This window comes from Syngnathoides biaculeatus, chromosome 8 (genome assembly GCF_019802595.1).
Source record: "Syngnathoides biaculeatus isolate LvHL_M chromosome 8, ASM1980259v1, whole genome shotgun sequence".
Classification (NCBI taxonomy): Eukaryota; Metazoa; Chordata; class Actinopteri; order Syngnathiformes; family Syngnathidae; genus Syngnathoides; species Syngnathoides biaculeatus.
Genome location: NC_084647.1, coordinates 25250691 through 25274410, shown reverse-complemented (window position 1 = coordinate 25274410; position 23720 = coordinate 25250691). Strand labels below are relative to the sequence as shown.

The window sequence follows — 23720 nt, the reverse complement described above, 5'->3', positions numbered from 1 at the left end:
AATGGTCTGACTGAGGGAAAAAGGTTGTTCCCCAAAATCTCACAATACATAGCCACAGTCATCCTCTCCTTAATACAGTGCAGTCGTCCCATCCCATGTGCAGGAAAAACAACCCCAAAGCTTGATGCTACCACCCACATACTTCACAGTAGGGATGGTGTTCTTGGGTTTGGAACTCATCATTTCTCTTCCTCCTAACACGGTTAGTGGAAGTATGACCAAAAAGTTCCATTTTGGTCTCATCTGACCACAAAACCTTCTCCCGTAACTCCCCTGTATCATCCAAATTGTCATTGGCAAACTCAAGACGGGCCTTGACATGTGCTGGTTAAACAGGGGAACCTTCCATGCCATGCATGATTTCAAACCATGATGTCTTAGTGTATTACCAACAGTCACCTTGGAAACGGTGGTCCCAGCTCTTTACAGGTCATTGGCCGAGTCCTAGTAGTAGTCCTGGGCTGATTCCTCTCCTTTCTAAGGATCACTGAGACCCCACAAGGTGATATCTGGCATGGGGCTCCACTCTGATTGAGATTGACCGTCATGTTTAGTTTCTTCCATTTTCTAATGATTGCTCCAACAGATGACTTTTTTTCACCAAACTGCTTGGCAATTTCTCTGTAGCCCTTTCCAGCCGTGTGGAATTGTACAATTTTGTCTCTGGTGTCTTTGGACAGCTCTTTGGTCTTGACCATGTTATAAGTTCGAGTCTAACGGATTGTATGGGGAGAACAGGTGTCTTTATGCAGCTAACAACCTCCCACAGTTGCATCTGATTCAGGATAATACATGGAGTGGAGGTGGACATTAAGAGGCAGACTAACAGGTCTTTTAGGGTCAGAATTCTATCTGATAGACAGGTGTTCAAATACTTATTTGCAGCTGTATCACACAAAGAAATCATTAAAAAAATCATACATTGTGATTTCTGGATTTTTCTTTTTAGATTATCTTTCTCACAGTCGACATGCACCTATGATGAAAATTTCAGACCCCTCCATGATTTCTCTGTGGGAGAACCTGCAATATAGCAGGATGTTCAAATACTTATTTTCTTCACTGTATTACAGGACAGGTCTGGACACACAGAAGGTCAGTCGAGGACTTGCACTCTTTTAATACAAAACCACACTGTAGTAACATATGCAGAATATGGCCTGCCATTGTCTTGCTGAAATAAGTACGGACATCTCTGAAAAAGACATTGCTTGGATGGCAGCATATGTTGCTCCAAAACCTTGACAATTACTTATGTCATTGGCACTAACATCCCCCATACCATCAAAGATACTTGCTTTTGAACTTTGACAATCTCATTCAGGCCGAGAGAAGTTGTCTGGGTTTCTGGGTTTTGTTGATAAATTGCGTTCGCCTCACATGGTAATGTTTTAACTTGGATTTGTAGATGTTGAGACAAAAGTTAACTGACATTGGTGTTCTGGAGTGTACCTGAGCCAATGCTGCAATTTGGTTTGCACACGTTTTTTCATGCGGTGCCTCCTGTGGAATCAAAGGTCACCACCATTCACTGTTGGTTGTAGGCCTTGCCGCTTACGCATGTGCAGAGATATCTCCAGATTTGCTGGCTCTTTTGATGATATTATGGACTGCAGAGGATGAAATCTAAATGAATTGTGCAAGCGCTAGGAAACGTTCTTAAACTGTCAGACTATTTGCTAGCCCTACAAGAGAATATTTGCAAAAACAAAACTAAACAAAGAAATCAAGAAAAAAACAACAACGTCCATCTGTATCAACATAAAAAATCTTGCCCTTTTAGTGTACTGAACTGATTATAATTTGAAAAGGATTTACAACTTATTGAAGCCATAATATAGAATGTAATATATTCAGGGTTTATTTACATTTTAGATAATGCTCCAACTTCATTGGAATTGGGTCCGTTTCTTTCACTGTCTTGTCTGTCCATAGATACGAATAGATGAGTCGATACGACACCCATTTTGAGATTTGTGCCTACCGTGATTCTAAATTTGGAGGGTCAAAGTCGTTGGCGAATTCCAATGACAGTATGTGAACAACAAGAACCTGAGAGTAACCTTTCACATGAAAATGACTTTTGAGGGCCTTTTTCCTCATACTTTATGGGTTGATAAATAAAAAAGTAATATTTGATAAAGAAATAAGCAATTTGCGACTTAATCTAGTGTCAATGCATTCCTTTCGAAAGGAATGATGACCTGTTCAACATGGGCCCCACTGAAGCACATATCGATTAGACAATCCCCTTCCTATACTCCTCGCTCTCTGGCTCGCTCGCTCTCTCGCACTCTCCATGATATTTGACTCTCTGGCGCCACTGTGTGTTTGACTATATTCTGCCGTGTTTTCGCTCATTAACCAGGTGGGGGGCGCTGCGTTGGTTCTACTCACCAAGTCTAAGGCGTCGCTCGTTGATGACGTCAAAGGTTCAGAGTTCGCAGCGCGATCGTGTTGACTTGCTATGCAACTCCCCCACCCCGCCCCGCTGCTAATGCTTTCCATTTTGGCTCTCCTTCCACGAGCGATGTGATGGCCTTCCTGCGCTTGTTCCTGCGGCGGCAGTTGCCCATGGCCGCGTCCCAGTTGTCTCGTGTTTTCGCGGGGCTGCCGCGGCCTCCCGGCGGCGCGCTGCCGGCCATTGCGCGGCGGCAGCTCACGGAGAAGGTGCCGTGGGGGAAGAGCCGGCCAGCGGAACAAATACCGCAGCAGCAGTACCAGCTCACAGACCTCGACAAGGCGGACGCTCTGGTAGACAAGTCATTAAGTGAAAGGTTTACTTTGTTGTGGCTTGGAATTAATTAGTTTTCCTCCTTTCCAGATGTTAAGGAAGTCCCACGAAACAGGTAATTTAGCAAAATCCACATGAGCCTGACCACAACTTCCCCATAAATCGCCAGGTTGATTCCACACAGTTCGGTTTGAAAAACAAAACAAAATAAACACACACCGGTTTCACTTTCGACACCACAATGTAATCAAACCAAAATATGTGTCGACACTTCGGCTTTTGAACAAATCCACTACCTACAATGACGCTAAATTGGGAAAAAGTGCCAGAGATTGTCTACTATCGTTTATATTCACATCTATTTCTGGGTTTTAAACGGATTGGCGGTACCATTCCGAACATTTCTTGCTTACGCCAAAGGATTACGTGTTTGCGTAAAACACACTTCTAGCAAACAGTTGAGGATAGGCAGCTCTCGAAATTTAAAGGTCAAGTGTCATCCATATAAACATTCTAAAATAGATATTGAAATGAAAAATACATATAACATTATTCACCTAACCCAATATCCTTCCGAAAAAATAAATATGAGCGGAGAGCGCGTCATCCATGCGCACAGTTGCAGAAGTGTCATTCTACGACATCCAAGTGGTCGCCATATTGGCTGCATCCCGTCCGTGATGTCACCCCGGACATTCGCCATTGAAAACACGCTGTGGCCCCTACAATGGGAGACGAACACGCCCCTTCTGACACGGAAGCTCTTTTCGAAGAAGAGAACACACAACCGGGTGAAGTTACCGGGGCAATATTACCCTATTGTTTCGAGCCATATTCAGATAGTATGCGGATCACTTCTAACTAACAACAAACTCCCCGACAGTATGTAGCGTACTCAGCCGCGAGCGATCACAACGCCGCGGCCCGGGTGTGACAAGCCGATCACGGCTCCGGCTGGGGTGGCACCAAGGTGGCTCATCGAGGCGCCGAGCTGGGGTGGCTCATCGGGCCGAGGCTCTCGTCCTTTGCGCCTGTGCAATCTATTTTTCACGACGAACCGGGTCTCTTGCAAGCTTATGAAGGGTAAATCCATCCTCCCGAGTGTTCAAGCAATGTCCAGCAATGCAACGCGCTGGCATTTTGGCTAACACGAAGGAACAATGAGCTACCTTCCCGCAGGTAAAACTAATAGAAACAAACGAGTCCGCTTGAGCGCGCACCTGCCTCCGTCACTTCCTGTATCTTGTCGAAAACAAATCCCTCAAGAGGATTTTCGTGGCGGGAGTTACAAAAAGGCATATAGGTCAAAATCATGTTTTGTGGTGAAAAAACGGATTGGTCCATACCAGCCGCCGTTTTTCATTAACAACATACTAAAAATCATACCTTTCATGACACTTGACCTTTAAGGGTTTACCTAAAATGTAGTAATCCGCTGCAATAAGTGAAATCTGTAATAATGTATTACTGTGCCCTTTTTACACTCTGACGCAAGACTAACAACTGTAATAACAACAAACAAACAAAAAAATGGCAATGTAGCGTAAGCGCAAAGCGCTGACCGCGATGTGGGGCAGGATTATTTTACACTCTAACCTTTCCTTTTGAATGCACATGTGCCACTGTTCAATGTTTCAATACTCCTTGCACATCTGGCTATGGATAGGTTTCCAATTATGCCATCTTGTGTGTCATAGAGGTCAGCAAACACAGGTGATAAGTGAAGCGTGAAGTCTTTTTCTATCGGTGGTGGTGACGTCATTGGAAACCTACCCATTCCCAAAGAGACCAAACATATACACACACACACGTAGGTAGTGTGTGTCTGTGTATAATGTCAGTGAAAGGTTTTGTATAGGTGATAAACATTTGTTGTTTGTTAGCTAAATGGCTTGAATCCTCAGTCGTTCTGTCCCTGACTCGGAGTTTTGACTGTCGTGCAGGTTTCCTGTCATGGTTTCGTAATGGTCTGCTGGCGACCGGAATTGGCGTTATTGCCTTTGTGCAGAGTGAAGTTGGACGAGAGGCGGCATATGGTAACTGACATGATTTGTTGAGTTGTTTTTTTTTTTTAGAGAGACAAAATAAGACAGACGGGCCCCAGAAATATTACTTTTGTTGAATAACTTATTCAGCACACTTGGTTGGAAAAAAAAAACAAACAAACCTGGATGTCTTAAAATATATACAGTAGTTCCTAATGATGAAATGCAACAGTGTTGAACTTGAAAGTGAAATACAACTAAGCTGTGGCACATTTAGAGAATCACTTCAACAGAAAATGAATTGGAGCTTTGTAGCGATATAATATCTGTTTTCCTACAGCCTTCTTCATCCTGGGTGGCGCCTGCGTGTCCTTCGGCGGCGCCTCCTACGTGGGCAACCTCGTGGCGCTGCGAAGGCTAATGCTGCTGTCCGTGCCCGCCGTGCTCATCCATGGGGCTGTGGTGGGGAGCGTGGCTCTCTTCTGGTTGTGCGCCGTATCCCTCTACATCGGCCGCCTGGAGGTAGAGATTATCCACGAGGACGACGAGGAGGGAGAAGAGTGCCAGGAGTGCCGCGATAGGCGCGAGCACAGAGGCTACCGAGGCCCACCCCACGACAGGAGGCACCACGACACTGAGGACAGCAAGGGGCCCGGAAAGTAGATGTCTTCCTCTGGCCGGGTGCTTGAATGCAGGCGGTGTGTATCATTAGATCCCGAGTGTGAGTGGTAAAAGGGCCAACTCCAAACTTTGAACTTAAATTATATGGCCTCCTCTATACCAGTTACAATATCTTCCAGATCATCTTCAACACTTTCTACACAACATTAGGTACACGTGTACAATCTCATAAGATTCATGAAAATCTTTTTGTGGAGGGCTGAAATAATGTACCAGAAAGCACTTTGGGATAAGGTACTGTTTGACATCACTATACATAAAATAAAACACACTATTACATGATTAGCCATGATGGTGTCAAAACAAGCATGCACAGTGGGTATTAAATTTCTACACACCTCTATTTAAATGCCCGATTTTTGGGTGTAAAAAAAAGAAAAAAATGATACCAAAATAAATCATTCTAAAACTACAACTGAAAGAAAAAAATATTTTGAGAGGGGAAGTAAAAACAAAAATGTTTGCCACCATTTCATAACGATCTAAAATTGACCCATAACATTTAAACTCGTGTTCAATGTGGAGTCAGCACACACCAACTATCTTCCAAAGTCCCTCTGACCAATGCCAAATAAGCCCCAGCTATTCGAATGGGCCTTTCTTGACGTTGAGAAACCTGCTTTTGTAGGAACATTTGATTGCTGTTTGGAACTGGACCAGGAACCTACTTCCTCTCTCAGGTCCACCTGAAGCAAACTTACATTATTCGTATGGTGTTTTTTTGATGGTGAGCTGTGTTGTGTGTGTGCCAAACATACCTTCTGGAATTCGTGTCAAAATTATCAACCTTGGTTTCCTTAGACTGTCATAAAATTTTCAAATGTGGGGAAAACTGTTCTTGTGTGACAGAGAAGTTGGAAGGAATGATGAACAGTTTGAAATAGCAGTTAGTGGTAGCGCAAAACCTTCAGGCCTGGAGTCCTACAAAGCACCAACCACCCCACACCCCCAAATAAAGGTCAGGAACCTACTCGAGCAGGCTTCTCAAACTCATTTTTGTCACGGGCCACATTGTAGTTACGGTTTCCCTCAGAGGGCCGTTATGACTAAAACAATCTTTTATCGCCTCATCATATTTACACAAGAAATTTATAAACTCATTTTCAATCCGAGAACGTGTAATGGATTTTTGTCAAACATTGTTCATATTTGGTCACACAAAAATGCTTATAATAGCTCGTTATCATTTATGATATGTGACATTTTCAATTTTTTGTACAGATTTTCACTAGAATCATGGAAGTTGACGTGGATGATTTGCCTCTGTGGGCCACGTAAAATCATGCGGTGGGCCGGATCTGGCCCCCGGGCCTTGACTTCGCCACCTGTGTACTAGAACAACTCCAATTTATCAGGGGCAATTTAAGGTGGCAGTTGTGTGCTGACTCCTATTAACATGAGTTTCAATGTGATTGGTTAAGTCTGAACACAGCCGCATTCTAGTTATGAGTGTGTGCACACTTCTGTAACCATATCACATATTTTTACTTCCCATCTTAAAAAGGTTTACGAAAGAACTCGAGTTGTACAGGTTATAAGTCATATGGATGGTGGAAAAAAAGTTAGAAACGGTTTATTTTTTTACTGTATTTAAAAAGAAAAACAGGGAATTTGAACACAGGTGTGTACACGTTCTTGAGCCACTGTAGTTTGTAAAAACTAAAAAAGTATCCAGTGAGGGTGGTTTTGTTTACCGGGCTTTCCCTGTGATGTGCGTTTGTGGGTGAGAGAATGTTTCAGATTGCTGTTTTGTAGTTGAAAGTGCTATTTGGCAAAGGCTTACAGTTTTTTTTTCTTTTTTTTTTTTAATAACAACTGGTTTAGCATTTTATTTGGAAACATCCATCGCACTTTGGTAAGCCCTCATTTTTTCCCCCTTTTACTACTGTACTGTAACCTTGAATCACACTTTGGACAATACAGTATGACGCCTCAATTGGAGTTTGTGGCGGCTGAGGCTCATTTGTATTTATAATTCACTGGTTGGTGTACGCTCCACCGTCAATGTTCACGTCATACATTGAAATAAAAGATATCAGCCAAACTAATTGCTTTGGAGTGATTTGACCCAGAACCAGTATTACCAAATAATCAAGGCCCCGCAATGCGGTCTTCTACTCCAGTGCTTTTCAACCACTGTGCTGTGGAATAGTGTCTTGTGTTCATTGGGAAATCAACTAATTGGTGAAAATGAATCTGCAGATAATGTGCAGTCACTGACAGTGACGGAGAGGTTATTGAAAATGAAAGATCCTGACTCAGAATTGGGCTGTGGACAAAATTCTGACTCAGATGAACACCCAAGTAAGAGGGGAAGTCAAAAGAAACCAAAGACGGTTTGCTAGCGGAAAGTCTCTGGCTTGAGGCAATATAGCGAAAGCTATCTTTCATTTGGATTATCTCTCACCGGGGATGCAACGATTATGACTCAGTTGTGCTTGGTGTGTGGTGAAAATGATATCCAAAGGTCCAAAGTTTCCAAGTAAGCTGAAACGGCATCTCTAAACAAAACACCCTCCACTTCAGAACAAGAATGCAAAGTATTTTGTTCCCATTCGTGCACACACAAAAGAACAGGTAAGGTTGATGAGAAAAAAAACACAAAGCTAAAGGAAAAAGCTCTTAAGGCAACCGATCACGTTGCTGAACTTGTAGCTAAAGCGGCTAGAGAAATAGCCTCAGTCCCGCTTTCATTTTACACCATTTCCAGACATCGAAAGTTTGTTTTTGGAAAAGGTCCGTATGAGTAGACACACAGGCTCAGGTATCACATTGAGAGAGTAAAATATGATTATTCATCCATCCATTTCCTTTGCCGCCTATCCTCACGAGGATCGCAGGGCGTGCTGGAGCCTAACCCAGCTGTCAACGGGCAGGAGGCGGGGTACACCCTGAACTGGTTGCCAGCCAATCGCAGGGCACATGGAGACAAACAGCCCCACTCACAATCACACCTAGGGGCAATTTAGAGAGTCCAGTTAACGTTGCATGTTTTTGGGATGTGGGAGGAAACCGGAGTGCCTGGAGAAAACCCACGCAGGCACGGGGAGAACATGCAAACTCCGCACAGGGGGTCCGGGATTGAACCCGGGACCTCAGACCTGTGAGGCCAACGCTTTACCAGCTGACCCACCGTGCCGCCATATGATTATTATTATTTTGTATTTCGTTTGTGCTTATTCACTACGCATAGGTGAGAATGACTATATTTTTCATGAAGGCAACATTTTTTTCACATTTTCTGATGGTGGTGTGCTTGGATTTTTTTTTTTTAATGAAAAAAAGTGTGCCTTGGTTCAAACAAGGTTGAAAAACTGTTTTATTCATTATAAGTGGATATACATTGTACAGTACTGTCATTTAGGAACCACTCTACCGCTCACTGGTCAGTCTTGGTACTGCAGCAGGCTTCTGATTAAGGGACCAAGTGGTGTCGCTCATTTTCAATCCAAATGCAATAAGAGCAGGAATTGTTGAGTTAACCCCCCCGACCCCCACCGCACCCACCCCCACCCCTCCATATGAGGCTTTTCTCATTAAAAAGGTCAAATATGTTAAAAATCTGATTGTGTGTATCTCAATTTAACTCTCAATACATTTAGATTAAAAAAGTATGATCAAGTAGGATTTTTTGTTTGTTTGATAAAATCCTTGGGCAGTGGTCATCAGCTTTCCAGCAGGTTGTGAGGTAGACGTGCTTTCAGATAAACTGGAAATTAATTCATTCATAAATTGGAAATCACTTTTTATGCGTAAAAATTCAATGCAAGGTGTTGGGAAAAAAACCCATTTAGTCTGAATGTGACTATGAAAGGTCAATTGTCTTTGATTGGGTGGCGACCAGTCGTGGTTGTACCCTAATGAGGATGAGCGCTTTAGAAAAAAAGCATGGATGAATATCATTATGTTGCTGCAAAACTACATTTCAAAGAGAAAAGGGAGGGGAAAAGTGCTTAATATCATCACCAGACTGAAAAATTGTCCTCACTAAAAGAAATGGGAGGGGGTGGGATGGGGGGAGACACACCACATTATAATGTTATTTTCAAGACTAAACATTATATAGTTTTTTTTTCTAGGTGTGGGACGTACTTGTAATTATATTTTTACATAGATTTTTTTTAATCCCCCAGTTTTGTGATGAGAAAACATTGACCCTGGAGACAGACCCCCCCTTCCCCCGCCCTTTACATTATCCAAAAATGAGCGAAGACGCGATCGGATCCAATATGAAAGAGGCAGAAGATGATGTATAAACTGTCGACACGCATGCTGTACATGCATAATTTTTATAATGAGGCCATCATCTGAAAGCATGCATGAATATTATGAACTCCCCTCTGCAACGTGTGTGTTGGGGGTGGATAAGGGAAGAAGGGGGGCGGGGGCCTGGTTTGCGATAAGGGAGTGACTGGGCGAGGGCGAAGGTCGGCGATATCGCTCCGCTCCTCTCACCATTTTGTTTAACACAAATTTCTGAATTTGTCTCTCAATTTCCTGTCACCAAAACATTCTTGGCCGTCTTGAGGACGAGTAAACAAAAAAGCAAGCAACACAAATCAGCAGAAACGTCATTATCAAGCAAAAAAAAAAAAAAAAAGAAAAATTCTGAAATGATCTCACATAAATAAATACATAAAAAATAGAATGGATTTTTGTGGCTAGACAGACGCGGTGTGTGTTTTCTGATTGTGGCAAAGAAAATCATTTTGTCTCACTCAGGGGGTAATAAATTGCCAGTGCTTTCGTGTTTGAATTTCAAAAGTTGCTGAAAGTTTACAAACACATTTTACAAGTTGGTACATTTGTGTGAGGTGTTTTTGTTGTTGTGGGGGTTGGGGGGGTAGTTGCTGGGGGAGTGTGAAAAGTTGGCATATCTAGGGGCAAGGTGGGATCAATGCGTCCATGTCTCGTTATTCCTCTGGTTGTCCATCTTGTCTTCTTCCTCCTGCTGCTCTTCATCCTTGTCGTCTTCCTCCTCCTCCTCCTCCTCCTCCTCCCAGGTCTGTTTGGCATGCAGCGTGCCGGGCCAGGCCCGGCGAGTCTAAAGGCCAAGGTGCCTACAGGCGAGAGACGCACGCTCACTGACAAGCAGCGTCCATCGCCGACCTCTATAACGGCCGCTTCGGTTCCGAAGTTCAAGTTCCAAACATCGCGGCCTCGCTTGCGTCGTCCCGAGAGGAGATTTCTCATGTGCTCACAGGTGCTAAATGCCACCAGTATGGATCACAGGGTTGCGTGAAGAGCGGGCCGGCCCTTTAAAGGCTGAAATGGCGGAGACAAAAGAAAGAGGCTGGGACAAGTGTTTTCTTCCTCCTTTGCTCACCATTTCTCGGAATGCTGTGCTATGCGATGAACCCACACACACTTCTGGCTTGGCATATGCAAATCCACATAATTGCTGATTGTGTTTAAGGTAACCTATTATCTGTAACTTGCAAAAAAAAAAAAAAAAAAAAATTCCTTTTGTTGTTTTTGTGGTTAGGTCAAAACAATAAAAGTATCACTATGGTGCCATCTTGTGGCATGGTGGCTTTGTTTAATTTCTTAATCGTGTTTAATTTCTTGTTTTTGGCTGCATTTGAGATGTGAGGTGCGAGTTTCATAGACAGCGCATCTGCAGCGGGACGCAATCGCCGTCAGATTCTGGCATCCGTGCAAGGCTGTGTGTTTGCCAATTTGGCAGACCGGTCTGCGCCAAACACGGCATTATAGGATGGCACCCGTTGGAGTGACAATTTGTTGGCAAGTCGGTCTAAATTGATTAGCGGTGCAGCTAGTTAAACAGAATTTTTGGGTATTTGATCAGGGCAAAGGCAGACTGATACTGTGGTTTTGTGACATATTTAAGTCACCCAGGTTTTCACCGGCTCGTTCTGTATTGAATAAGGGTCCCCAAAAGCAGTGACAATCCTACGTTCACGCACGGATTATTGCAATTGCACCTCATCCTCTTCCACACAGAGATGTCTCCTTTGACACTGTTACTGCACCACATTTAAAGGCAATGACGAGAGCGATTTTGACTGGCGGAGAACGAAGTCAGCTATAAAGCCACAAGCAGTGGCACAGTATGTCCAGCCTGTCTGGATTTTGCATGTTCTCCCTGTCCGTCCCTGTGTTGTTTTTTTTCCGGGCACTCCGGTTTCCTCCCACATCCCAAAAACATGCAACATTAATTGGACACTTTAAATTGCCGTTAAGTCTGATTCAGAGTGTGGCTGTTTGTCTCTATGTGCCCTGCGATTGCCTGGCAACCAGTTCAGGGTGTACCCTGTGTCCTGCCCGTCGACAGCTGGGATAGGCTCCAGCACTCCCCACAACCCTCGTGAGGATAAGCGGTGAAGAAAATGGATGGATGGTTGGTGCTCTCTTGTGCTATTTGCCCTGATGGATTGATCCCAGGCACCAAAATAAACTTTGTGGTGTTTTGTTTTTAGTCCTTGAACGCCTCACCTTGTACACAGTCAAAAGTGAAACTGCAAGCACTGCAAGTCTTGTTAACTGTACTGTTAATCGATGGTGTTACACCAATCTGCCTATATTCCCGAAACACTCATCATCGTGTGTAAATGCTAAAATGTGAGTAATATTACAGTACAGTTTGATTAAAGTGCCAGTGCAACATCTTGTCAGTTTATTATTTAGGCTAGCTTGCTAGCTGTTACCATTGATGAGCAGCGTTACATCTAAATGTGTTTAATGAACAAACGTTCATGAAGTAGTTCATTTTTTTGTGCAAATGTGAACTGGAAAACGTTCATTTTTGACTGATGAACATAATTGAGAGAGAGAAGTTATAGTTAGGTTTAGGGCTATGGTTAGGTTATAGTTAGCGGCAAACATATTAACGCCACTACACTTAAGTCACATTTTTTCCTTTCTGGAAGTGGTAGAAAGTGTGTATACAGCGTTACCAAGAGCCAATCGTAGTGCAGCGAAGCGTGTCCTGGAGCCACAGATATAGGATCAGGGCACGTCCTGCCAAGAAAGTGCGCTGGAATCCTAAAAACGCGTTGAGCTGTGTGATGGGAGGAAATGCGTTCTGCGGTGGTTCTTTTGGAACACAGTACATAGTTGTTAGGTAAGATATTTGTATCAGAATGCGTTATTATGATCACATTGCAATGATATCAAATTTGTTGAATTTTGTAAAAGAAGAATAGATCAAATATTTTGATAGCGTCAGCCATAGCTGCAAGGTTCGCACGTATCAATGCCCTTTACCTATCGTTCCTGTCATACTTGGTTGCAGGTTTTTCTTTGCACATTGAAGAAAAAATGTTATTTTTATCTCAACTCCTCATATTAAAAAAAAGACCATTTAAGCAACAAGTTTTTCCTCATGCTTTTGAGATTGGTTCAAAGTTGCAACACATCGCCATTTTTACATCACATCAAAACGCGGGTACTTTGACTCATATTTACTTCATTAGACGGGCGTACTTGAGGGAGAGAGACACGTTTAGGGATGTCGGGTCTAGGCGGCGGTCCGCAAGTCTACTTTGCGTTATCTTTCCGAAGTCTGGCCGTTTGAGGCGTTTCCGATAAAAGAGCATCTCGTGATGGTGCAAGTGGTCGTTTTCCGCTTGTGTACATTTCCGCAGTGCAAATGTTGTCTATACTTGGACTAAAGAGCAAAACAAGGAGATAAAGGTGAAATGGGAGTGTGCGCGCACTCCCCGGTGTACACTCCATACATCCGCTTTAGCACGTACAATGGCCTTTTCTCCCCAACAACTGCTCTTGTTTAGTATGCGCTTCCTTTGGTCTTGAGGAGGAATGATCCTCACTCTAATGAACTTGGGCCTGCCACTTGAATGTAAAACAGGATTTAACCCGTCTTCAATGTCAGAGCCCCTCCCTGGGGCTGCTTCAGACATCTCACACGCTCATAGACATGCACACGGACACACATATACACACATATACACACACACCGGCAAGCCGCCCGTGTGCACACAACGACGAGGCACGCCTGTATATGATCTCTCATAAGGCGCGTGCGCGCACACACACACACACACACACACACACACATTGTTTTTGTCTTCATTTTCAAACCCATTTAGTCTTTGTTGAATCCATCAAGTCCCACTGCGTGGCTTTGTGTCAAGGTTGAACACTTTTTTTTTCCCTTTCCCCCTTAAAGAAATATAGCTCAGTATGATGCCTTATGGCTTGTTCTTGTCTCATGTGTCCTCCTGGGAACAGCTGGGTGACAACTCATATCTAATATTTCCATGATAGAAGCTGCCTTTCATATTTTGTCCCAAGTGGTTTTTGACTCTTTGCGTGTTTGATTTGAATTTGTGTGCAAATGCACCATATAGTAGATGATATATACTTACGTTTTTGTTCCTCACTACTTCTACATTGTGAAATGTCAAATTTCTCCATCATTTAAAAGTGGTTTGGATGAAAAAAAGGGGGGGGGGGAGGGCAATAAAAGTGGGGCATGTTTAATAAATGTAATAAAAAAAACATATATAAACAACGCCCGCAAAAACAATAGACAGTTGCTACACTACTTTTTGTACAAAATCCTCTTAAACTGCCATGGTGTCCATTTACAAAACTTACCATAATTATATATGTGAAATAAAACATATCAAGGACAAAATCATTTTTAAATTATTATTTTCACATTTTTTGTCATATTATTCTGAAATGTATAGTGTGACACTTAAGTAAAGTGTACTTGTGAAATACATGTGTATTTTTGAAAATTCTATTAGATTTTTGAAAGCATTTTACAAACAAATAGGAAGAAAAAGCTTTCATTTTTCAAGTTTATACAGGAATATAAACCTACAAGATTATTTTTGTCCCTATAAATAGGAAACGTCATCCTTTATTTATTAATGCTTTATTACTGTTTTATTAATGCTTCATTACTGTTTTAACTTTTGTGTTTTATGTTCAATTTCATGTACAGCATTTATTACAGCTGCAGCAGTTTTTCCCCCTCCTCCTCCAAAGTGCTTCTTATGTATAAAGTTAAGTTCTCAGATACCGGTACATGTTTCTGGAGTGGCAGAACTACCAAGGAAACCAAACCATAGAAAATATATAAAAGCATCATAAACTCATTTGATATTTGCACATAATATTAAAACAAAAAGGAAAAATAATAAGAATACTAAAGCAGAAAAGAGACCAAGAGCTCCTCTACTGACTGGAATATTTTATTGTTATTGTCATCAGTATCACTGCTTCTTATTTCTTTCTTTTTTTCTTCTTTACATTGTTCATTTTGTTCAATAAGCGGCTGCAGTATTCACAAGGATGCGAGGATAACGTTAGATTCACAGTGATAGGCAAAGGGTTAGCTATTTTAATTCAACTAAAAACAACAAGCGTGCACGCACACGCACACACACCCACACACACACCCACACACACACACACACACACACACACCACACACACACACACACAATTCCAGAATTTGTGTGCTCGCTCATGTGACAAGTGCAGTATGTAAGACATTGTTAACGTCTTGGGAATTTGTATATTTTACAGACACCACAAATGAGATTTGGGGAAGAAAAACAAAACAAAAAAATGTACACAAGTGACATTTTTCTGACACAGCAGATAAAACGAATGCCAGTGAAAAGTGCTAAAGAATTCAAATAGGCTTCAATTTTATTGTAGTATTTATACTAGGCGAAGAGTAAATCCCACCACGTTTTTTTCACAGTTTAGTACCTTTTCTGGGTAATTTTTTCTCCCATAAAAACATCAGTGAAAATGACTTCAAATTTCCTTTTTTTTGTTGTAAAGTCTTGAGTGAAATGCCACCACACCGATGGGGCAACGGACACCGAAAGCATCTCCTGACCCAACCGTGACTTGAATGGCTGTCATTTTATGACCCGTTTTTCTCCTCCGTTACTTCATTAACGACTATTTATTCCCCAGCGCGGCGGCTCCGATATGGCGACTGCTCTTGCGTTATTTCCTGTTTTAACAGGACGACATTAAGCTGTGTGAAGTGCTTCGAGTTACAAATGTCAGTTAAGTGCTCCCAAAAAAAAAGCTAACTTTTCCTGCCTTTTAAAATGATGACAAAAAAGATATTCTTATTGTGCAATCACTAAAATTGTCATCCTTTCATTGCCTTTATGTAGAAACAATGCAAATAAACACAAATATGGCTTCCATACACAGACAGGATGACGTTGAATTGACAGTAGAATTATTCATCCTCAAGTTCATTTCAAGAGGGGAAAAAAAAGCATTTTGTTTTAATTGCATTTCCTCCCTTATACTTGATGGAATGTCTGGGCATATTCCTATGATTAATACTTATATTTGTATCCCCAACAGTGTGCTTTCAATTAATATGAATAAATGTGTTTTTGAATTTCAATACAAAAATGTATTGCAAAGTAACCCCTTGAATCAAAGTCACCCAAAAAGGTTATTTATATATACTGCAATAATAAAAATCCACTCTTACAAGTGTCCGTTTCTTTTTTTCTACAAGGGAGGGGGTTAATTGTGTTAATTGGGGTGAAAGTTGAGGGTGAGGTGGGGTCGCTATGTGAGCTGAGGGTCATCATGGTTGTTGTCACTATGTACAATATGGCTTCTCTGGGTGGAAGAAACACAGAAGTGGTCTGGCGATAGAGGCGCAGTTCATTATTTTTTCTTAAAAGTCTCGTGGGAGCTCCCATCAAAAGTGGTCACTTTTTTTGTGTGTTTTTTCTTTTTGTTTTTTTTTAGATTCCGAGAGTCGCTGTCAACCCGAACGGCGCCGAAATAAATGTCTTGTCACGCTTTTAACACGGTCCAATTAGCGACGTCCTCCGTGGCTTCGTGTCCGGACGCTTGTGCGCTTTTGAACGTCTTCTTCATTATTTCAGTCCTCCTCAGAGCCGGCGGCCCCGCGCAGTCCGTTCATACAGAAGGGCAGGCCGGAGGAGAAGGGGCTGTCCGACGGGGAGAAGCCACTGAAGGGTGGCAGGCCGGCCAGGCGCTGGAGGTGGGGGAAGAAGGCCGGCGGGGGGCCCTTGTGGTGGTCCGAGCGCAGCTGCAGGCCGTCCCCGTGTGTGACGCCGTGATGGTGCGAGGGGGGCAGCTCGGGGGGAGCGTAGCGGATGGTGCTGGGGGCGTATAGGCTCTGGGGTCCCTGGGGGCCCAGGGCGAGGGGATGGAAGAGGACCCGCCCCGCCGCGCCCCCTGCGGCCAGTCTCTGGAGGAGCTCCAAGTCGGGTCCTCCGCCGGGTGCGCCGCCCCTGCTGACCGTCCCCGGCACGGCTCTCTCCTCCCGGGGAAGGGGGGAGGACACGGGCATGACGGGGGACAAGGCAGGGGAGGGAGGGGTGAAGAGGGCCTTTGGGGGGGCTTCGCTGCTGGAGGAGGAGTCGAGTATGGGGGTGTTGGGACTGTCGCCGTTGAGGCTGCTGGAGGGGGTGTGCGCGTGAGAGGGTTGGGGCTGGCTGCTATGCGAGCCCCAGCGCCCCCCGGTGGCCAGGGCCTCGTGTTCAGTCTTAATGCAGGGGGACGGGGTCACCACACTCTTCAGCTGCTGGATCACAGCCCGCCCGTTGTGCACCCGCCCCCCCCTCTCACCTCTCGTTGGGGCGTGCGCCCCTCTGCTCGGCTTCCCTCCGCCGTCTTCTTGTTTCAATTTCTCGCCGTCCCCGCCCTGCTCCCACTCGGCGTCCTCCTCCTCCTCCTCCTCTTCCTCTTCCTCCTCGTCTCCCTCGCTTTCGCTGGCCAGATCGGAGGAGGGCGACACGCTCTCCTCGGCGTGCCGCAGCTCCTCCATACGGCGGCGGCTCTCAGGGGGGGCGCCCTCGGGCTCGGACCTCAGCGGGCGCTTCCTCCTGTTCTCTGGCTGGACGGTGGCCGTGGCGAATTTCTCTCGGGCTTTCGTGTCAGGGTCATTCTTCCCTGCTGAGCTTTTTGTTGGCTGCGAGCCTAAGGAGGAAGGAGGGTGGTGTCACGGAACATTTGATACTGTAACTTTTAACCTTTGCCTTAATTGTGGGTAGGCCTGTAACAAGTACCGTAATTCCCGGCCTACACAGCGCACCTGGTTATAAGCCTCACCCAGTACATTTGTAAAGGAAATACCATTTGGTACATACATAAGCTGCAGCTGTGTAAAAGCCGCAAGTACCCACATTGAAACATGGGATATTTACAAAGAAAGACATTTATGAAGAAAGACGGCACACAGAGAGTTTAACGCTAGCACCACTGCGCTAACGCTAGCAGCACCGCGCTGACGCTAACACTACGTGACGTGAGCGTCAGCGCTAAGAAGTCCGGTTAAAAAAAAAAAAAAAAAACACATACCGGTAAAATTCACTTCCTCGCCACTTGTATTCCACTGGTCTCACTCTTACCTTTTCTGCTCGAGTGCCCCCTTGCGGCCATTAGAAAAAAATGCACAAATTTGCTGCATCACCGCATAAAGTCCAGGGTTGAAAGTGTGTGGAAAAAAGTTGTTTATAGCATATAATTACGGGACTCCAATGTTTCAGGTTAAAAAAAATGTATCGTAAAATAAAGGGATTTTTTTTTCTGTATTACGGCCAGTCCACTTTCATAATATTGGTTTTTCCAGTCAGCTGCCTGTTAAAGGCAGGAAAGAGTTAAATTGTGAAGAGGTGAGGTTACATCATCAAAGCGAGCGAAAGTGGCAGAGAGTACGCGTTTGATTCATGGAGCACAAAATAAATGTGGTAGTTTGTAAGCCGCGCCGTTAAAAGAAGGAGAACGTGGCAGCGACATCAGAGAAGACAAATGCGAGAAAAAAGACGAAATTCCAAAAGCATTTCAGACTTGGCACAAAGGGGAGCAGCTGCGACGCCTTTCAAGCAAGACTCGCACAAAGCGGTGGAAAAGCCGAGATTAAAGTTGCGCCAGTCAGTGTACTTAATGTTACGTTGACGTTCTACTAGCATAATGCTATCCCTTCGTAGGACCAGGGTTTCTTTTAATTCCCCTCAAATTTGTGTCCACTTTCTCCCGACAGTCTGTGTGTGCAACTCTGACGTGGCTTCATTCAGGGTGCTTGCTTGTCAAGGAATGGTTTTCCTCAGTGATTTAAGCAACCACGAGACACGTGGCCAGCGTACGAGCATCGTATGTGCTAGTAGCCACATTTTGATTCAAGAGGGGCTTTCCCACCCCAGGAACTTCCTTTGCTACCATGGTAGCTTGAGTTCCCCCTATGCCCCCACTGAAACTTTATTTATTCATACACAGAGCCGCCATTACTGCATTGCTTTCCGAGCTTGGCTGTCCAAAATAATATTACAGAGTGCTATTTTTCTTCTTAAAAAACACTTCAAATTTTTTTGGTTGGTGGTTTTTGGGGTCTGGAACTGAAATGTCGTTTCTATTCATTGCAAATGGGGGAAAGATGATTTGAGAGACAAATGTTGTTGAATGAACTCACCGAACAATTTAAATGTGAAATTTAAGGCGCCACTGTAGTATCGTTTTTGTGAGTTATGTGTGTGATTCTCAGGCCTGGCGGTCTTCTTGGGACACTAAAATGACTTCAGCCAGTTTGGATCCACGGGCTCCTTTTGATTAATTTAGACTCAGGTGACCACACCTGAGCAGTACGGTGGCCTCGAATGGTCATAAAGGATGCGGCTTTATTCAAGCTAACTCGTGGTGACATTTGAGCATTAAGCAACTGTCACGTTAATTAATATGCTCCCAGCTGTTTGCGCATAACAAGGTGGAATGTTGATAACCTTATGAAGTTTGAGAAAGTAGATTTGCTTTTTAGAAAGACCCCAAAAAAAAAAAAAAAAAAAAAAAGAAAATTCCAAATCACGTCTGAAGCAAAAGCAACAAACGCACAAAAAAGCCTCTAGTTATGCCTCTGGACCCGTGTTAAAATTCAGCCTTGGCTGCGGGTCTGCTCGCAGGGTATTATGGGATGTCGCAGCGTCCTACCTCTGGCCTGCGGGGAACCGTTCGCGGGAGGGGAGCTCACTCGAAGGCGCTCGGCTCGGACGCTCTCCGGCAGCTGCAGCAGATCCAGAGGCGTGTCGGGCAGCTCCGTTCGACTGGACAGGACAAGAAAAAATAAAAAGGGATGAAGAAGAAAGTAGGCAGTGGAGAGGAGAAGCCTACATAAATGATCTTGTGACGCATTCGGGGGGATCACCCTGGTGGCAAACTCTAATAATTAGGCTGCCTCTGTCACCTCAACATGACACGCTGGCCCCCAGCACACCTACACAAACAAGAACACGTGCAAACACAGAAACGGGCAGGCGTAGCCCTCCACAAACAACACACACACAGACACACACAGCCTGCCTCTCCACCACCACGCTCCTCTCCGAAATGGAGGAGTCTGTTGGAGAAGTTAATGAGCTCTTGTAATTACAGCGCTAATTAACTAAAACACTATTCAAGCCCCAAAATTCTGACATCCGTTGGTTGTAATTATATGGCCTCAGCCCAATTAGCATCGACATCCAGCCTACTCTTGTTTTTGTCGAACTGCTCGGCCGCCTCAACACGGTATTATGCACTCAACGTGTGTGTGTTTACCGATGAATGTGTGTAGAACAGGGAAATAAAAAGGGGAGCCTCTATTATCGAGTGTGTGTGCAGAGGTTTGTGGCACGTTGAAACATTTGTGTAATCCGTGTGAGTGTGTGAGCCTTATTTTTAACATTAAACATTGTGCACTTGATTTATAAATGGCTCCCTGATTGCAAAATTGATTGTCTATATATTTTTGCTTTGAATAACCTATGATAAAATCCTTACATGAACATGTCAAAAAATACAATTTGCTAATCGCAATATGTAAGATGAGAAAATGCTCCATAAAAAAAGACTCACAACTTGAAAATCAATAATTTAAAAATGAAAAAAAGTTGCTAAAATAAATTAACGTTAATAAAAAAGTAATTATGAATATATATATATATATATATATATATATATATATATATATATAATACATTCAAAGACTAAAATGTGTAAAAATAAAATAAAAAAATGGTGTTGTGAAAAAAGAAAATTAGAAGATGTTTCCAATGATGGATAAATCATGTGAAAAACTTGGTTTATCTTGTGAAAAAAAATAGATCACATAGGGTGCCATAGGTTCACATAACACTCATGAAATGGCACTTTAAAAAAATACAATTAAATAGAACTAATTCAAAGTAAAAAAACCCTCAATATGTTTGATGAATACTGTATATTATTCCGTAAATATAAAAAAATGTAAAAAAAATCAAAAGAATAAACTAGATATATAAAACTTTTTAAATGTAGATGGAAAGGACAAAAATTGTAAAATAATATAAAACGTGTTACAATAAAATAAATATCACAATGACAATATAAAAAATGAATTAATTTTGACAAATTCTAGTATGACTCATGAGACATTTTACACAAAAACCTCTCAAAATAAGAAAAAAATAGATAATATATATGAAAAAAAAAACACCTTACCAAAGTGTGAATGTTGAAATAGACAGAAAAAATGTAATGAATTAAAAATAACTAAATCTATAAGAATATAAATAACATTTAACAGCACCAATAAATAACAGTTTACAATATATTGAGTAAAACATTATTTTAAAAAGGTCTCATCATAAGAATTAAAACATGTTGAATATATTAGGAAAATAATAAAAAAAGTTATGTACTGGTAAAAAAAAATGTAAGGCTTATAATTTCCTTTACAGTTGTCTTGGCTGTCGTAAAACAATAGTTTAATACACATTCACTTGCCACACACAAAAAGACATCGAGATCTGTAACATAAATTCTGGATTTCCCAAAACTAAACACTGTCAGTGAAGTATATTTTTATCATTATAATATGAGTTTGCAGTAGTGTAGCTCAGTGTTTTTCCAAGTATGGTATGAGTACTACGCAAACAAACCTTCACAATGTTTAAAACACGCAGTCCAATCACAAGTGAGAATGAAAATTGCAGCTATGCTTACATTGTGGTTAAATGTGCTTTTTAATTCGCTATAAAAGATATTTTACTTTTCATGAACAGTACATTTTAAACCGTTCAGTTATATTTCACTTTTAAGAGCAATAAGTTACATTTGCATTTAATGTTTAAGAACTGCGCTATTTTCAATTCAAGTTCAGTTCAATACATTCTAAATTTCAAGTCACCTTATTTCTTGACTAAATTTACGTGCAGTGTTGATGTTCAAAGTGTGCATAATGTTATAGCGGCTTCCAGTAAAAGTAAATATACTTATTTAGGAACAAAATCTCATTAGGGCAGCTTCTGTAATGTTACTACATTGTGCAGGTACGAAGGCTGTGGCCGCAGACGAGTGTATTTTCACATTTTCCTGTGATTTCATATCTATCTGCACTGAACTCATCAAGTATAATGGGCGCCAATGATGCGTTTTCTTTCATGTCACAAACATTTTGCAGGTATCTTCATCAGCTGTTGGCGCGAGTCAAATCTCATTCCATCATTTCTGTCTTCAAAGCTTGTGTGAACACAGCATGGAGCCCGCATGAAGGGCTTTGCCGCTTTTTTTTCTCCTTCTCCGCGAAACTGACCTGAGGACGCAGTTGACCCAGATGACGTTGCGCTCGTGAGGAGCTTTGTGGTTGATGGACACGGTGGCGGTGGACTGGATCCACAGGTAGCCGCCTCTCTTCTGAAGCCAGCGGTAGTAGCCCGTCACCACCTGGCCTTTCCGAAGCACTGGAACGACGAGACGGGGAAGAAGAGCCTTGAACGTTTGCTACGTGTCCGGTCAGAGGGGATTCAGTACATCAAACCAAAAGCTCCATCCGAGTATATATATATATATATATATATATATATATATATATATATATATATATATATATATATACACATTGATTCATGTCATTGTTTGTCCCACTCATTAATTACACTGAACCTACTTAGTCTTAACATGTTTATTACCGTATTTAAAAAAAAATCCATTGGAGAAAAATAATGATTTCTCTATGTAATAAGCCAAACTTAATTCTGTATTCTTTACTTTCTTTTTTTTTACTTCTGCATTCATGTTACACCTGAGCACTGCAAGAAGTACACAAGCAGAATGGAAACATGCAAACTCCACACAGGAAGTTGAAAGTGAAGAGCAGTGCGGTTGCCCCTGCACACATTCACGCACGCACGCACGCACACATCCAAAGTAACGTGACTTTCTGAGTGGAGATTAGGAACGACAGTTTGCGTGGAAGGCAGCAGAGGGCGCCGATGGCACCAAAACAGAAAGATTCAACAGTCGCTCCTTTAACTGGTCTGTGTGTTTTTGCATGTATGTGCGTGGAGTGGTGTAATCTGTGTGTAATAAAACTCACAGTCTTCATGGCTCTGCCGCAGGTTCTCCAGATCCTCCACGTAAATAAAATGGTAACAGGTACGTCCCACCACCTCCGCTGGCGTCAGGTCCATATAGTCGGAAATCCTGCAGATACACACAGGTCATTCACGACGTCCACACATTCTTATAGCGCTTATCCTCACTCGGGTCTTGGGTGAGCTGGTGTCTGCCCTACAGGTGAGGTTGAGCAAGAGGCGGGGTACAAATTAATTGTAATGGTTGCCAGCCAACGGCAGGTCCAAACAAGCATTTGCACTCGCATTCACACATATGGACAACGTGGATTCTTCAATGTACCTAACGGGTGTCTTTGGAATGTTTTGGGATATTTTTAAGCCACTGTAAAACTATGCACAGTTTGACCATTTAATTCAGCGATTCTCTTGCATAGTACTGGAGGGAAAACGGACAACACTAGTGGCACTCGTTCCGCACTTTGAGACCCACGACTGGCCGAGGGGACAATAAGAGAGGGAAAAACTCAGTGAGACATCACCTGTTTTCGCAATATGTGACTTGCAAGTCCATGTTGACCCGGAAGACAAACATGTGGCTCTCCATGCGGACCTCGTTGAGCGTGGACGGGGGCAGCGTGTGAGCCAGGGCCACCATCCCCATGGGCCGGGGCACAGAGCGGGCCGCGCCCGGAACGATCGTGAGCCGGTAGCGGATTCTCCCCGTCACATGGATCACCTGGGGACGAAGGAATAAAAAAACAAAAAAAAAAAAAACATGAGAAGAGGCAGACAATTAAGACATGGAAATATGATTGGATACAAACTAATGAATTGAATCCCATTTAAGATGAAGAATGTAGCAGCTCCGGCTTTGCGGAACAATAAAAGGCAGCGTGCCGCGATTCAGTGCAAAATAAGGTCAAAGTAATAAAACACGGTGAAAACGACCATCTCGACACTGCTGTGAAACACTAGCAGAACAAAACAAAGTGACAAGACTCT

The 23720-nt window shown here is 42.9% G+C and overlaps 2 protein-coding genes across 6 annotated transcripts in view; one reads left to right on the top strand and one right to left on the bottom strand.

The window, feature by feature from the left end:
- The first annotated feature begins 2404 nt into the window (after nt 1-2404).
- On the top strand, nt 2405-7444 carry tmem160 (transmembrane protein 160). Its single transcript, XM_061828229.1, has 4 exons — nt 2405-2754; nt 2825-2849; nt 4678-4770; nt 5060-7444. Exons 1-4 carry the CDS (start codon nt 2536-2538, stop codon nt 5380-5382), a joined length of 660 nt encoding a protein of 219 aa, XP_061684213.1. The 5' UTR covers nt 2405-2535; the 3' UTR covers nt 5383-7444.
- A 7229-nt stretch (nt 7445-14673) lies between these two features.
- The window catches only part of npas1 (neuronal PAS domain protein 1), a 109060-nt gene continuing 100013 nt past the window's right edge, over nt 14674-23720 (bottom strand). For all 5 annotated transcript variants that reach the window (XM_061827177.1, XM_061827176.1, XM_061827181.1 and 2 more), the window contains 5 exons: nt 23258-23454; nt 22739-22845; nt 21956-22103; nt 19336-19448; nt 14674-17334 (listed from right to left, as the gene is read on the bottom strand). In XM_061827177.1, the coding sequence (XP_061683161.1) occupies nt 16271-17334; nt 19336-19448; nt 21956-22103; nt 22739-22845; nt 23258-23454 (1629 nt within the window). In that variant the 3' untranslated portion in view covers nt 14674-16270. The remainder of the gene's footprint in view (nt 17335-19335; nt 19449-21955; nt 22104-22738; nt 22846-23257; nt 23455-23720) is intronic.